At 40.7% G+C, this 15,948-nt stretch overlaps 1 protein-coding gene across 1 annotated transcript in view; it reads right to left on the reverse strand.

Annotated features, from left to right (window-relative positions):
• Positions 1–15,948, reverse strand: part of gpc3 (glypican 3) — a 223,636-nt gene that overhangs the window by 86,758 nt on the left and 120,930 nt on the right. Inside the window, exon 3 of the mRNA XM_015371033.1 lies at positions 7,530–8,215. Within this exon, the coding sequence (XP_015226519.1) occupies positions 7,530–8,215 (686 nt within the window). The remainder of the gene's footprint in view (positions 1–7,529; positions 8,216–15,948) is intronic.

The raw sequence follows: 15,948 nt of genomic DNA on the forward strand, positions 1-15,948 counted from the left end.
CTCAACCTACTTCGCCTCTTCGTTTTCAGCCGAGTGGGTCACCAGGTGATCGATGTATCCTCCGCAATCTCCTGTCCTACTCCCCCTTGGGCTCACATTCACACTCACCCTTCCCCTTCCAATCTTTTTTTATTTTTCCTCTCCTTTCCTTTGTCACTCTTTCTCTCCTGTCCTTTCTCTCTGTAACTGGTAAAAATAGAGCTTCATAAATCATGCATTTTTTTTCTCACAGCGGAGAGGAAGAACATGAGAAAAAGAAATAAATGAGGGGATGAAACAGTGGGAAAAGGGATGTTGAGGGGGAGAGAGAGAGATGGCAGCAGACAGTATAAAACTCCAGGGGAGAGGTGAGGAGTTGATGGGGGAATAGATTGGTGCAGCCGGCCCCTTAGCTGCCCCCACCACGCCTAGTAACATTGGTTGATTCACCCAGGAGTTGCGCTGGATTGAGAGGATGAATGTCGGCATGCCAGAGAGAGGGCAGGCCAACGATGAGTGGTCGTCTTGCCTGCAGAGTTACTTGTTTCTAGCCCACAGAGGAAATGTCTTTCTCACGTCTTAAAGACTCATTGCTCAAAACATTCAGTCCATCTGTCTCATAAAGTATCCAGGGTCTCAACCCCATAAGAGAGCTGGTTAAGTGGGAGACAGCAACGATAGCCACGTAACACTCGGAATCATATAAAACCGGAAAAAAAAGACTATGATGCATTCAAGATGTTGATGGTATAAATATCACAGTCGCTTCAAAATCTCAGCTGAGTCATTTCATCCCTTAGCAGAAGAGGACTGCGTGAAATGGGTTATATGTTCCTTAAGTCAATGTTATTCAAGCCAGAGTTGATATACATGAAAGAAAAAGCACAGATGTTTATTTGTGGATCTCTCAGAGGGATATTTAGCAAGCTTAAAACATCATCCAGTGTTGGTCCTTAGGTGAGAACAAAATTAGACACTGAATGCTACTATTTCAGTAACCCAACAAGTGGGGCTACATGAAAAGTTACAATTGTCTTTTCAACCTAATGGCTCCCCCCTTAAAAAAGGAAAGGAGGACTTGACTAGACTTCTGAATTTTACTCACAATTCTTTATCTAAACCAGTGAACAGGAACCGATGAAGAGGTGAAAAACCCACATACACACATGCTTAGTGGTGCAGTGGGTAGTACTGCTGCCTTGCAGCAAGAAAGTTCTGGGTTCGATTTCCGATCTGGGGTCTTTCTGCATGGAGTTTGCATGTTCTCCCTGAGTGTGTTGGTTCTCTCTGGGTACTCAAGCTTCTCCCACAGTCCAAAAACCTGACTGTTAGGTTAATTGGCTTCTGTAAATTCTCCTTAGGTGTGAGTGTGTGCTTGAATGGTTGCTTGTCTCTCTGTTCCAATATATATATAATTGCAAACTACGGTGGCCATATTGCATTCTGACTTCAGGGTTTTTCACTGGAAGGTTAAAAATGGTTTTCTGAATGCAAGCGAAATCACTGTGATTTGTAAGGGAAGTCTTAGGATAGCTCTGGTTTAGGTAACAAAATATATATTTTACATAAAAAGGAGCAAAAAAGAGTTAAAATTCCTTTTCCGCTGTGTATTTTTTTTTATTTCTGAACTGAAATTTAACATATCACCTTGCAAGTTTTTATTTAGCAGCTTTGCTGGTTAAAATAAACTCTGGTTTTCATTAGTGCTGCTGTGGTGAAGTTGCTATCAGGCTGTACTGTCATTCAGTCACGCTGGGAGGGTAGATTCATGGTGAGCTGTGGTTCCTCTACCTTTTGAAAAATCTTTTCCTGCACTGCAACAAACCACTAATAAAATATAAAAGCAAAGATGTTTCTTAAACAACTTATAGTTTGTTTTTCACATAGACAACATAAAATTAAATTAGTTCTTCAAAGTCAGCTTTGTTCAGATCATTTCCATAAAAAAAGTCTATAAAAAAGGCAGCAGAGGAGAAACATCCAGGTGTAGTCTAATTTTGGTTAATCTACTGTGACACTGTGAGAAAAAATTAGTCTGCAGGGAAACATTGTCTCAGTCCCCTTAATTACACCAGCAAGGAGAGTCTGAAAAATCACAAAAACTTTTTCTCCCAGCCTTTACAACAAGCCTATCAGCACACAGCCATGGGAGCTTTAATCAGGTATGAGGGAATCAGACTCCACAAACATAAAGTAAAGACAACTGTGTCATCCTCCCTACAAAAAAACCCCACATCAAACGTATTTAAATTTAAATAAGAATCTCAGACAGCAGACAGAAATGGCACCCACACACACAAACGGTCTGCTACACAGAGATACAACCGCTCCATGCTGCTGCAGAGTAAGTGAGGTCAACCTGTGTGTTAATAAATGATGGCTTCTGGGTGGAAAAAGTGGTCACCACAGGGACGAGGGGTGTGAGAGTGAAAAGTTCAGCAAATATACAGGAGTAGGAGCACAACCAGCTCTGAGGCTCCGACAGAACCTGGGCCTTCATATTTCATGAGCACTCCTCTCTGTCTTCACAGAGACACTGCTACTATAACAGCTTTATCATTCTGCATGTAACTGGGTACTGCTGCTTCTGAGGAAGAGATTTAATAAGACATGGATGGAGACCAAATCAAACATTATTTTGTTCAGAATAACCATTTTCATCATTTCTCATCTCAAATTACCTTTGAATTAATCCTCTCGCTGCTACTGTACTGCAGCGTCGCATCAGATTTTATGGAGAAATCTTAGAACAATCTCAAAGATCTTGCATATCCAAAAATAAGTTTATTTGATACAAACGTGGATGAAAACAAAATGATTATATGCATGAATATATATGTGCATTTTTTTTTCTGATTATTACTGACTCTAGGTTTTGTAGGGGTGTGAATTGGAAAGAAGTTGTCGATATGATGCATATAACAATACAGTTGAATCCGCTTATAGTGGTCACATTGGTCCAGAGCCAATTTGAACACTATAAGCGGTTGATTACTATATCCAAATTTACCATAATTTCACTTATTTTTTATGCGGAATATCATGTAAATGCCATTTGTATGGCTTTTTAACGAGAAAAATTAAATGAAACATATAGCGTCCTTATTTACTGCCCTGTGCACAGACATAACTCTGGTAGCCGTGTGCCGCCAGTGCATTTTTAAAAAAGTTTGAAGTTTGAAACAAAGAGAACAACAGCATAGCTGCATACATGTAGGCTGCAGAGAATTAAAGCTAGCCTACATCTGTTTTGTGTTGCGGATCTGCTGCGCCGCATTAAGAAATCACTCAACATATTTATCCATGGTTCCGTGGATCAGAGTGCTTTGCCAACACCGAGTTTACTTCTTTTTCAAAACGATGTAAAAGGTCAAAGTTTTTGAAACCAACATGCAGGAGACCAGTCTTTAAAATGCAAACTGCATTCCTACACTGGTACCTGCACCAAAGCGCACTTGTACCTCCGCGATGACACTAGAGTTCTGTCATCACTTAAAAATGCACGTATTCATTATTTTTGCACGTTTACATTCATAAAAAGGCCAAAAATGAACACTATAAGCAGATTTCTTGATTATTATAAACAAATTCTTTAAACAGCATTTGTATAGAACTGATTCTGTCCAAAGCCTTTTGAACACTATAAGCGGTGGATTACTATATCCGTGACCCTATAAGCCGATTCCACTGTACTGGTGTCACAGTATGATTTTTCCATATATAGTGTGAGACAGTACCATTGATAATGTAAGTTAGTTACATAATAATAAAGCTCTGTAAAACCTCAAGAGATCTCCTTGCTTCTCTGCTGCAGGCAGTGTAGAGCAGCTGGATAATACAATCATAGGCGAGTGGCTGTCAGCAAGCTTCTGGGGGTTCAATCCATCATTCAGCACACCTCTCAGCTCCGCCCTGTTCCCAATGAGCCTTCATTTTATCCACCTGCTCACCTGGCTATATAACCAGCCCTCAGACCCGTCACTAGTGCCAGATTATTAAGAGCCATCGGTGGGTTTAGTCCAGCATTCCTGTTACCCGGTTCTGCCTCCTGATTCTCTGAGCCAGCCAGAACCCAATCAGACCTGTCATAGTGTGTGTTTGGATCTCTCATCTGTTTTCTGTGCCCTGAACTGGTGCCTTGTTTCTCTGGTTCTCGGACCACCTGGCTTTCACTGTGGACCGACTATGGTTTTCCCCTTTGATTATTTTGGCTGTCTCATATCTCACGGATCTGACCTTGGGCATTCCCTTTGACCACCGAGTATCTGTCAAAGAATTATTCCTCCAAACCTACCTGGATGGATTTAAGAATCCTCCACCTGTGACGTTACACGCCAACCTGCTTCTTCAGAAACTCTCAAAGTTTGTCCCCAAACTCAGAGAAGAAGTTTCGATTTTTGACTCTGGTGAATCCCTCCCGACCTGCAGCAGTTCTATATTTTAATAAACTGTTCAATCTGTTGCTTCTAGTAGAATTCAGGGTCTTCAGGTTCTGGTCATTACAGGGGAATTAAATTTTATAAAAATATAAGACAATGAAAACGAAGTTGGCCAATAAATATGTTTGATTTTTTTTACATTTAATATTGATTCCACATTTAGAATCAATATCATCCAATGACATATATCAATATTGGTATTTTCATTTGATTCACAGTTATTTTCTGAAGAGATATTTTTACATTTTGAAAAAACTTTTGTAGTTTTTCTTTTTTGTTGTTGTTGATTATTGTTTTTGGAATGGAGTAATGATATCTCCTTTTGGCTTTTACCCCTCCATGGTACACTGGCAATGTTATATCTAATGCATTATGTATTGTAAGCATGTTTTTGTTAACATATTACCATCTGTAACTCTAAACTTGGAGCAAAAAAAAAAAAAAAAACTGTAGACACAAAGGAATATTTGTTATAGTTTCTACATATTTGTATGTTTGAAAAAGCACGATAGGTTAGGATGTGAAGTAAATATCTTGTACAAGGTGAAGGGAGTGTTCAGGGTTAGCTTTGATAGGTTAGAAACACGTCATTGGGTAAAAAGGTGAGGTACAACCTGGAAAGGTTGCCATTTATCTATTAATAAACTTGTATTGGTTGAGATTACTGCTGCTAGCATGCTGTGGTCCTGTCACTATGCCTCTGAATTCTCATCTAACCTTGTTTGCAGGCTATGTATACATTCGTTTGGCAAACAGGTTAACATGCACATCTCTCAACTGTCAAATTTTGAGTTTGAATCCCACCTCATTCATCTATTGCATATCTGTATTTTGTTTGCTAATTTACCATAAATCCTCTAATATTGGCCTGTGTTCCATTAGCGGCCAGGCCTCTAATAGTGGCCTGGCTGGCTGGCGGCGGAGGTAAATAATGGCCAGACTCATATACAGGCCGGGGCTATAATTAGAACCAACAATGTTTCTGGGCAGTCCTCCACAACTTGTGATAGTAACACACAAGTACCACAGGGGGGCAATGTTTGCAAACGAATCCAAGCCATTAGCATAGGAAGTCCCATCCTTAGCGCAGACAGTGCCGCAAACAGGAGGTCGGCTTGTTTTGTTTTTATGACCGAAATTGCGGGAAAACAACTCGTGAAGTTTGACCAGCTAGAAGAGCGAGGTGCGTGAAAACGGTGGGACCCTTTTTCCACCTGGATCTCTGCTCTTTTTCGCCATCATGTCCCTCCGTTGTCGGACTACTTCCTTCCTCATCGCCTCGGCCGTATCTAGACCCACAGCGTATAGTGCAGACCACGCTTCAATATTGAGCATAAATCAAAAATCTCTGCGTCAAGCTCACTGTGACACACTGCAGCAGGAGTTTAACCAGCCACACAATCGTTCTGATCTGAAAGACACATGTGATTACCGGTAGGTCTGGTTGTAACCAGGCAGCGTTAAAATGACAGAATTTCATTGGCCTTCGTTGTTCTGAATTTCCCTTGAAATATATGGTACTGGTAGCCTACTTAGCCTGCTTCAAATACAATTTCGCTGTGATGGCAGAACAGTTTCCATTAATTTTTTAAAAAACTTATTTCGCAAGTCAGTTTGGGCAAGATTCCATTCTGTCTGTTTTATTTTTTTTTTTTCATATTGACATGCAGAAAAATTGCAGCTGCTGGAAGATGTCTGAATAATGTTCTGTATACCGTTATGGTAACTGTACTTTTTCAATAAATGAACCTAGTATTTTATAGGTTCAAAGACAAAACAAAATCTAGTTTTTCATTCCACTGGTAGTCTGTTTTGATCAAATAGAAATAGAGGCCTGCCTCTAATTCTGTCCTCCTTCCAACAAAGGCCTGAACCAAGATTTACCTGAGTGAAATAAAGGCCCCGTCCTATATTAGACGATTTACGGTATGTTAATTAGGACACTTCTCTGCCTGTGCGGACTAATATTTGAGCGTGCTGCACTTACAACTATATAAAAACATCAATTAATTATCCTAGAAATAGTACTGTTAGTTTAAATGATTGGAACCAACTTTGTTGCTCAGTAGTTCCCCACAGGTTCTCCATGTTCCTGGTGTGGTTCTGAGAGTTGAAGATGATTGTATGAAATTATGGCTGTGGGGGGTAGAGATGTGTGTGTCTCTATCTATTTCAGATCTATATGGATGAAGCAAAATTTCTGACTCAATGGTAAACTAGACTTAAATGTAACATTGCTTTCCCTGTCTTTAAATAAAACAGTGAATGGTAAATATGATATGAGCAGGGATTCTGATGCATTTAAATACTTAAGTAGTATTGACAGGCCCAGATTATTCGAATTTAATGTGAAGCTCGATACGAAGTGTGACGTAACGAGGCCTCGCTCGCAGCGCTCACATGACTGCAGTGCGCTCCGAACACTTCTCAGCAACACTTCTGCTTCAGAAAGGTTGAAGCTGTGTCAAGCAGACTGACTGGAGCCTAACATCCCTGCATCTACAAAGCTCAAGGTAAAGCCTTTGGTGCTTTTCCCAGATGGCAGCCCAGAGCACCTTTAAAATCACTGCTCCTTTCAACCTGATCCGCTCTCCTCTGTGCTCACCTGGATTCCTTCGCTTCCACGACAAACTCTGTCAGTACCAAGACTCACAGAATTTCCTGGACCCAACTTAACCTCCCCCTGTCGGATAAACCCCAACCTCCAAGTAAGCTCTTTCTACAATTCAGATTTCCCTCTATTCAGTTCAACGCATCTAACTTTCCTGTCCTTCTTTTAGAGACCCTGCCATTCCTGTTCCCGGTCTCCAGAGGTCACATGATCATTCTGTATAAACAAACAGTTTAACTTTCTCCTGTTTCCTGACAGTTTTCTGTATGTGAGTCAAACAACTTCAGAAAAACATGACAGGTCCAAGCATTTTGAGCTTTCCTAAACTTCTAAACCAAGTCTATAAGTAAAATTATTAAGTGTGTGATATTAGAAAGCAAGAACTGCGTTTAAGGTTTTAGGAAAATGTTTATGTAAATGAGAACCTACAGAAATGTAGCTGCATCAGTGCCATTTGCAGTCTGACAGTTTGCTAATGTGTGTTTGGGAATGATGCTCACCAGGGTGCTGAGCCGGCTGCGGGCGTTCACAGCCTGCTTCAGAGCCAGTTTAATCATCGACGGCAGCCTAAGAACAACAGCCTCCATATCCTGCTCTCCTCTCATGCCACCAGCTAGCTTCCCCAGTCCATCAATGTAGCTCCTCCAGTGAGGCTGGACCTCCGCGGCGCCCCCCAGGCAGCCCTGCATGACCATCTGACAGAAGCCTCTGCATGCCGGTGGCGCCAGCATGCCCTGACAGTGCGGGCAGTACCACAGCCTTAGCAGAGCCCGGCTGCAGTCCCTGCTGGGCCGCAGATGGTCCGTGGTGTTCACCACTTCGATGCCCAGGTTCAGCGCCTGCAGGAAGACTCGTGTGGCTAGGAGGGAGCGAGACAGACGGGTCATGATCAGTTTAGGATAAGGACCAAATGCCGTCAAATCCTTCCAGGCTCCTCGTAAACACTCCTCCGACATGGAGGGGGAGCTGCCTCCAATTAGTCGGCGGTACGTGTAGGGAAAGAGTTTGTTGAAGAACGTCGCCACCATGTGGTCCACTGTCGAGTCCGAGCCGAGGATGTAGAGCGACATGTCCAAAAAGAGCTGCCCTACAGAGCTCTGAACTCCAGGGAGGACACCAGGGAACTCCGACTTCAGCATGGTCAGGGTGGAGTTACGGCCATGACGCAGCACCAGGTCGAAGGCCTCTGCAAGGAAACAAGACAGAGTCAACAGAATAAAAAATTCAGCTAATAACAGAGCCTTGAAATACACAAGAACTGTAGATGTAAAAATGTGGAAGAAATATAAACTACACCATAAAAACAAACTGCTCAATAATCACTGGAGAAAACTACCTATTTTCAAACTCTTATTCCATTTAGTTTAGTTTTTCCTCCATCCACTGTTTTCTCTTATGGGAAAACTTTCAGATGTACAGAAAAAAGCAAAATTCTGCAATAATACATGACAACTTGAAAAGAAAAGGCAACAAAGCTTCTTGAGGAGATGAAAAGTTGGCCTGTCAACAACACCCTCAAAGAACACCTTTTGTTTTTTTCTTAAAAACAAAAACACATTCATGTCACAGATTTGTCGAGTGGGAGCGACTTGGACGTGAAGATTTTTTTTCTGAGGAGAAAAGCATTCAGAACAAGGACGGGTTGCATGGCTGATGTGCAGAAAGCAGAAATAATCAGTGCCATTTCCAGGCACAAAGAGAAGTCTTATCAACAAGGTGGCACGAGACGCCGGAGCTTCGTCATTGACCCAGTGGCAGAGCGAGTGAGGCCCAACAACAGAGGGGATTTAAAGCTCCATTACTGAACTTAGCAGGGGAGCTGAGAGTCGGTGAAATGAAGCTTTGGACAGGAGAATGGCTGCAGATGCCAAAATCCCATTTATACCACAGCAAGGCCACTTAATCACTTTGTCGAGAGTGATGGCCACAAACTGCTCTTTGAGGACGGGAGCGCAGGCGGAAACACTGGTTTAAGGGACATTAGAGGGACTTGGTTTTTGTGCTGCAACAGCTTGCTATTTCATCTTTCTGATTAGATTTTTCCTGCCTGGACAGTTTAATTTCTTGCTTTTCATGCTTCCCTGGGGTCAAATGAGGCCCGTCAGCAAACTATAAGGTCCCTGGAAAGCTCTGAGAAACAATCCGACAGCCCTCTTTGCTGACATGTTTAACTTCTAATGTGTTTTTCTGCTTGCAAGCTGTTTCCTCGTTATGATTTTGCCCTGTCTCTGGCTGTTTAAACTCAAAATTGAGACAACTGTAGGTGTAATAGTAATGAAGTAACTTTTGCCACTCCTCTTTTTTTTAATGACCAGAGACCTAGATTTACTTCAATACTATTTTCACTTCCACTCACCCCACAGTTGTTTTTTAGTTTTGTCTTTTGAATAGTTTGGGTCTCTGAACCAGTATCCCCCTTATTGTGTCTGAACCACATAAAGAATCAAAATAAGAAACTGTTAGACAGCAATTTAAGTCTCATCTGACCAGAGTAAAATGTCCGACTTAATGTTAAGCAATCTGTTTATGTCTGTAATGGTAAGACAGGAAACACCTTGTGCTTCTATGTCTGCAAATCAACCAGTTGGCATTTAAAAACTGTCAAATGATTATCATGGAGATGCACACTCAACTATGTCTATGAACGCAATCTTCCTGGATTTGCTGTCTTTGCTTCTGCAGAACCTAATGGCCTCAGAGTCAGCAAAGCAGACTGGTTATGATGCTCAATTTAAACAGAAAGGAAGTAAAAAGACGCAAAGCGAAAACGATGGAATAAAGTCATTCCTAATTGAGGCACCATTGTAATTTGAAGTAGAAAGAGAAGAAGAAAATCATAATCATCGTTTCTCTTCTTCTGCTCACAATCACAATCAAGGTTTTCCTTACTTGCACTATGCTGCTGGCAGTGATTTGAAGGGAAGCATTATTGTCGCTATCAACTCCACAATCAAAACCCTTACATACTGTAGATTGGGGCTGCACACAGTAGTCTGCAGAGACTCCTGGAAAAACTGGAAGAAGTTTGCCCTTAGCAAAATCCAAACTTGTTTGTCATGGTTTAAGATTTCTCAAACTTCTCTGAGCGGTCTTGGATAGGTGGCTTTTTTCTTGTGCCCATTCTCTGAATTATGATGATCTAAACATATTTATTTTACGTGATGATGTCTTCTCCTGTCTTTGGCATTCTAAAAAACGGCAAAAAGTAAGGGCAGAAAAGTCACTGATGTTCTAAAATGTTTTGCTCAGATTAAAAAGAAAGGGTTAAATTGCAAAAAGGTTTAAGTCATGTCAAAACTATAGGAGTTTTCCTGTGTGCTGGGGGATTTTGAAAAAATAAACTATTTAGGGTTAGGTTTTATGAAATAATTTATTTGAACAATGAAATGCTTCAATATCTTTTAAAGAAAAGTGATTATTTTTCAGGTAACATGCCAGAGTTTCACAACAGTAGAGAAAATGACTAAAATCTTGCATTTAATACAGCTGATCAAAATATTAATTTAGAACAGCTTAAACATCTTGTAAGAATGAAGGAAACTAGACTAGGTTGGTTTAAATATTATTTATCTGACAGATTTCGGTTTGTTAACGCCAATCAGAAATATTCCTCAAGCTCTGTGGAGTACCACAGGGATCAGTACCTGGGCCAATTTTATATATATATATATATATATATATATATATATATATATATATATATATATATATATATATATATATTCTAAAATCTGATCTGCTCATTAAATAATCTTTATTTGTGGCGTTTTTTAAGTGAATCAAAGCGAGACTACCTACCTTCAAAAAGAAATCAAATTGAAACATATCTTACTAAGAAACAGCTGGTTAATAATTCAGACACACTCTGGTTGTTGAGGTTGTATGCGATGCATTGCCCTCATTTAGAAAAAAAAAATTAAAACTTCTACACAGCCAATAAATCACAAGTTATAAAAATAACATAAACATTTCCAACATAAACGCATTCAGCCCACTGATAACAAAGGAACAATCTTTAAGGTATATTTGTAGACTTTAAAGATAGAAAAGGAAACCTCATCTCAACTCATAGAAACTGCTTTGAAAGGTGGAGAAGAGAGGAGGGTGGGAGCAGCTCACATCTGTTTGGTTTTCCAGGCTACGGCTGTCCTGCTGCGTCTGGAAGCAGCTCCCTCTGTGATCACTGAGCAGACAGATGTGCAAATTGTCCACAGAGACAAGAGACAGACTGAGACACCCAAACACTCAAAACTAGAAGACCTACTTAAAAACTGAAAGTTTTCTCTTCCTAGAAAGACATGAGGTGTTTTTCTTCTGTTTGGTCATTGATTCAAATCTAATGGCTGAAATTAAAGCTGTTTTATTCTGCTTCTTGCCTTTGTATCTCTAGAATCTTCCGGTAAGCAGTGCAATTAAGCCACTATCTGTGGCATCTCTTATAGCCACTTTGTAATGGTAAAGAGAAAGACTAGAGGGCTCCTCATAAATGCATTTCAATGACTCCAAGTCAGCGGGTTCATAGTGAGAACCAGTCGGAGCGCTTTTTCAGCAGGTCCTGCTCCCTCTCTGTCATCAATGAAAGCCCCAGCAGGATCAGGTATCATTTAATGGAGGAGAACGGGGTTGTGTGTCTGGGGCCTGTGACATCCTGGATACAACCGTTCTGAGTTTAAGAGACCACGTTAGAGACAGAGAGCATACAGGCTCATGCTTAAAATTAGAAGCAGCGCCATTCATTTAGTCAGTGTCACAGAGGCAGACCAATGCATAACGAAAAACCTCTTCCTCATGAGACTGAAACTATTTCAAAGTCGTATCAGCTGAACCTGGCAGAGTAGAAATTTCACAGAATGTCCTATTTTACCTCCTTTGGGATGTAGCAGTAGCCAGATAATATTTACTCTGAGGATTTGAGGGCTATCGGCTTACCGTCCTTATCAGGTTTGATTTAGTACAGTTTTTGTCAGGTACTCTGTCATATTGCGATATATTATTTATGTACACCGTGTATCTTTGTGAATGCTTTATCTTGACATGTTTCTGAATATTGCCATTGTTCATGCAGGGTAATTGTACATTAATTAAGAAATGCAGAAAAAAACTGCTTAACCCCTGGCTGGTTTGCCATAATGTTTCCTCTAATTTAGTTATCAATCCATGCTAGGATTTAATTAAAAACTTCCAGCACAACGTTAAGCTGACCTGGACAGCATTGTTTTAGAAAAAACATCATTATATTGTTTACAAAAATAAGCCTTTATAAAACCTTTTTATAAAAAAAAAAAAAAATTCAAGGCTTATCCAGTTACCATACATGGTGTTAAAGTCATAGTGAAGCGGCCATTCCAACCGTTGCATTTCCGAATTGTCCCGAGTGGTGCACAACTTTACACGAGTGAATAAAGTGAATGTGATGGTTGATTATCAAGGGGGTGGGATTGTTGAGGCGGAAGGTTTGCAAGCAAGTCTGATTGTGACCGGTTTCTCTGAAACATCTTGCTAACCAGTTAGCAACTTAGTGCTAGTAGGTTCCCAATGGGAAATTACATTGGGACCAAGTAGCACTAAATTGGTGACTTAGAAACGACACTGTCAAGGAACGCTATGGACAGAGGAAACATGCAAGAGGAGGAGAGTTTAGTGTCTGAGGTCGTGGATGAGTCTCCTCCATCATACATTTTTTATTTAGAGGAGGAAAGTGGGGATGAAGATGTTGTGGAAGAGGACGCCAGGGCGGCAGAAGCTTGGTTTGGTGTAGAAGGCTTACAGCCGTACATGTTTGAGCCCTTGCCTCGCAACGCTGCCAGTTCTGTTCGCTCTACGCCTGCTGAAGACACAGACGTCCATCCCCGAGAACACTGGGACGGAACTCCATGGGAAAGGAAATTATTCTTATTTTAACCGTTGCGTATATTAGCTGCGGCATATGAATCAAGATGCTATGACCGAAAAAATGTGATTGAAAGATGAACGTTGATATATAATTGGTCGAATTTAGCTGTTCAGACTAACGTATAACTAACTGGCCTGCAAAAGATAACAAAAAAAACAACAACACAGATTTTAAGACAGGACTTTTTTTAAATAGAAATGTTCTAACTTTTGGGACAATATAGTCTGATAAAGAATACATTTATATACATGTTTAAGCCAGAATGATTTGACATTTAAATATGATTTCCCTATGTTGTTCAGAACAGCAGAAAAAAACTGCTTAACTCCTGGCTGGTTCGCTATAATATTGCCTCTAATTTAGATATCAATCCATGCTAGGATTTAATTAAAACGTCGAGCAGAACTTAAAAACTGACCTGGACAGCATCTCTTTAGAAAAAGCACCACTATACTGTTTACAAAAAATAAGCCTTTATCCAACCCAGTTCAAGGCTTATCCAGTTACCATACATGGTATTAAAGAGAAATTGTAGAATCCCTCACACCAGTCGTGATTGGCCATTATCCGTGGTTGACGTTTGAAAGGCAGACACATACCCTGTTGCCTCATCCATCACTGGTTTGTACACCCATTATTCCACAGGAGAGGAAAACATCAATAAATTACCAAGCCAATGAGAGTAATTCATTCGGTTGATGGAGATTCTCCTCTAGTTGACACTGGGATGGATGAACAGCTAGATGGAGGTGCTGATGTCACAAGCAATAAAGCACGCACTGTCAAAAAGACTGAGGGAACATCTACAGGATAGTCAGTTTTGTGATTAAAAGTAGTCAGCATCCCCTTTTACATTAAAAGGACAACTGGCTAGAATATAAAAACCAAAGGTGTGTACGTCACAAAGATGGCTTTGTAGAAGTTTAAAGCAGGGTTGGATTATTATATTCTAAAACTTTTAGATAATCTCTCTAATGTAATCCATGATCTGAAAAAAAAAAAATGCAGATGGCACGACAACAAATGTAACAAAATCTAGCCTAACAGACTGGGAAATGGGAGCTTTAATAGAAGAAACAGCCTAGAAATCCATGATAATTCTGGATGTGCTGCAGATATCCAAATCTCAAGATGTATGTTGATAGGTAAATAATTTGCTTTTAACTTCTTAACTATCGCATATCGTCAGTAGAAGGTGTGCATTGCCTCTTTTGCAGCTGTCATTGTAAGGATACCGTCGGTCTACCGTTACAAGTGTTTTTTAATGGCAGCTAGACCCTCCCAAGGTTTACTGCATGCATGCCTTTCAGGTGTTTTTGAAATTTGGTGAGTTTGGTGTTGCTAGTTAACAGGTTAACCCAAGAATCATAGCATTTTATGGAAAAGTTACAAAAAGAAAGTCATAATAGTTTCCTTGGGCAGTTTCTGTAAAACCATGTAGGGGAGTTCAGAGAAGGCACTTCAGATAAGACCGAAATGCAACTTTGTGGCCTACATCTACACGAGGTCGTAAAGTTGTAAATGTGAAATGTTAGAGATGTGAAGCTGCAGGGTACAAGTAAGCAGAGAATCACAGAAAAAAACATGACACAGATATTTACAATCTGCCATTTCATCCAGTTAGGAAGAAATGGACCCACTAAACCCTCCCAATCAGAAAGGACTGTAAACAATATGTTGTTCTAAGGGACGCAGGGAAAAATATCTGGAGCAACCTAAGACTCACTCAACCCTATGTCTCCTCTCTAGTGAGATGGTTGTGCATCTGTGAGCTGATGCCTGGGGGGCAGAGCAGACGAGGGCAGAGTGGGATGGTCCGATTCCAGGAACAAGGCAGACAGGATGCTCGTAAGGCCTAGAAAGCATCACCAGCGGACCGTGAGGGCCAATGGACAGCGGGGCAGAAATGAAGCATGGATTAGGTTACTCCATCTGTTAGAGAGCACATCATCCAAAGCACACACATACTGACACACACGCAAGTAGGCAGACCTACACACTGCAATCACAGCGCACAGCAGCAGCCAGGTGGTGACAGCGTGGGCGAACATTTGGCAAGCCGTAGTGGGAGGTAAAGGTGTGAGTCAGGTGGAAGGACTCGCACACACATCCACACTCACAGATTTCTCTCTCCATTTATTCAACTGCCAACCTTTGATTTCCTGGAAAAAAGGGGGGAAAAAAAAACATTCCCGCAGCAAGACGAAATAAAAAGAATGGGTGTTTTTCTGTTACAGTAACAATATCACATTTTTTCACCAAAGGATGTCAGTTACACAGCAAACCCAGCATCTTCTTCCCCAATTTTGCATAAGACATTAATATAAGTAATACAACCACAGGCTCCTTAACCGTGGAACAGGAAAGCAACTGTTCCACCTTTTTCCAAAGAAGTGAAAAAAAACCTGATTATTTTTCCTCCCCTATATTCAATATTTTCAAAAACATCTCATCATTCTCTTACAGTCAGCCTCTTAACTAAGCCCAAATAAAATGTATTTTTTTCCCTTTTAACAAAGAACATAACTTTCAATATAAGGAAAAGACAGCTAAATTTTTGCTCGCCCCTGTCATGGTTTTGGTACTGTGTAAATTTTATCTTTGAGTTTTCATTGGTTTTATTTCCATTTTTGTTTTATTCTAGTTATTTTTGTTTATATTTGAGTTCTTAGGTATTTCTTGTTTGCCCTCTGTTGACCTCTTGAGTCAGTCTCCTTTTCCCTAGTGCCCTAGGCTAGAAGGGAGCTAGGAAAAAGCATCTCCGCGGTCTTTGTTAAGACAAACAAAGGCCGCAGAGATGCCATCAGAAAGGCCGACCAGCTGAAAGTATTTCTGATCACAGAAAAGAACAAAACAAAGGAGGCTGAGATCTGTTTGGCCAAGCAGATGGAAGAAACATCTAGATTATAAGCTGCTCTGATCAAGATGGAGACAGATGTGGGGGAACAAAGACAGCGAAGGGAGCAGGAAAAATGCTGCCTCCTGACCAGTAAGCCTGATCCTTCTGAGGTGGAACAGCTGAAATA

Source organism: Cyprinodon variegatus, unplaced genomic scaffold, assembly GCF_000732505.1.
Source record: "Cyprinodon variegatus isolate N-32 unplaced genomic scaffold, C_variegatus-1.0 Scaffold52, whole genome shotgun sequence".
Taxonomy (NCBI): Eukaryota; Metazoa; Chordata; class Actinopteri; order Cyprinodontiformes; family Cyprinodontidae; genus Cyprinodon; species Cyprinodon variegatus.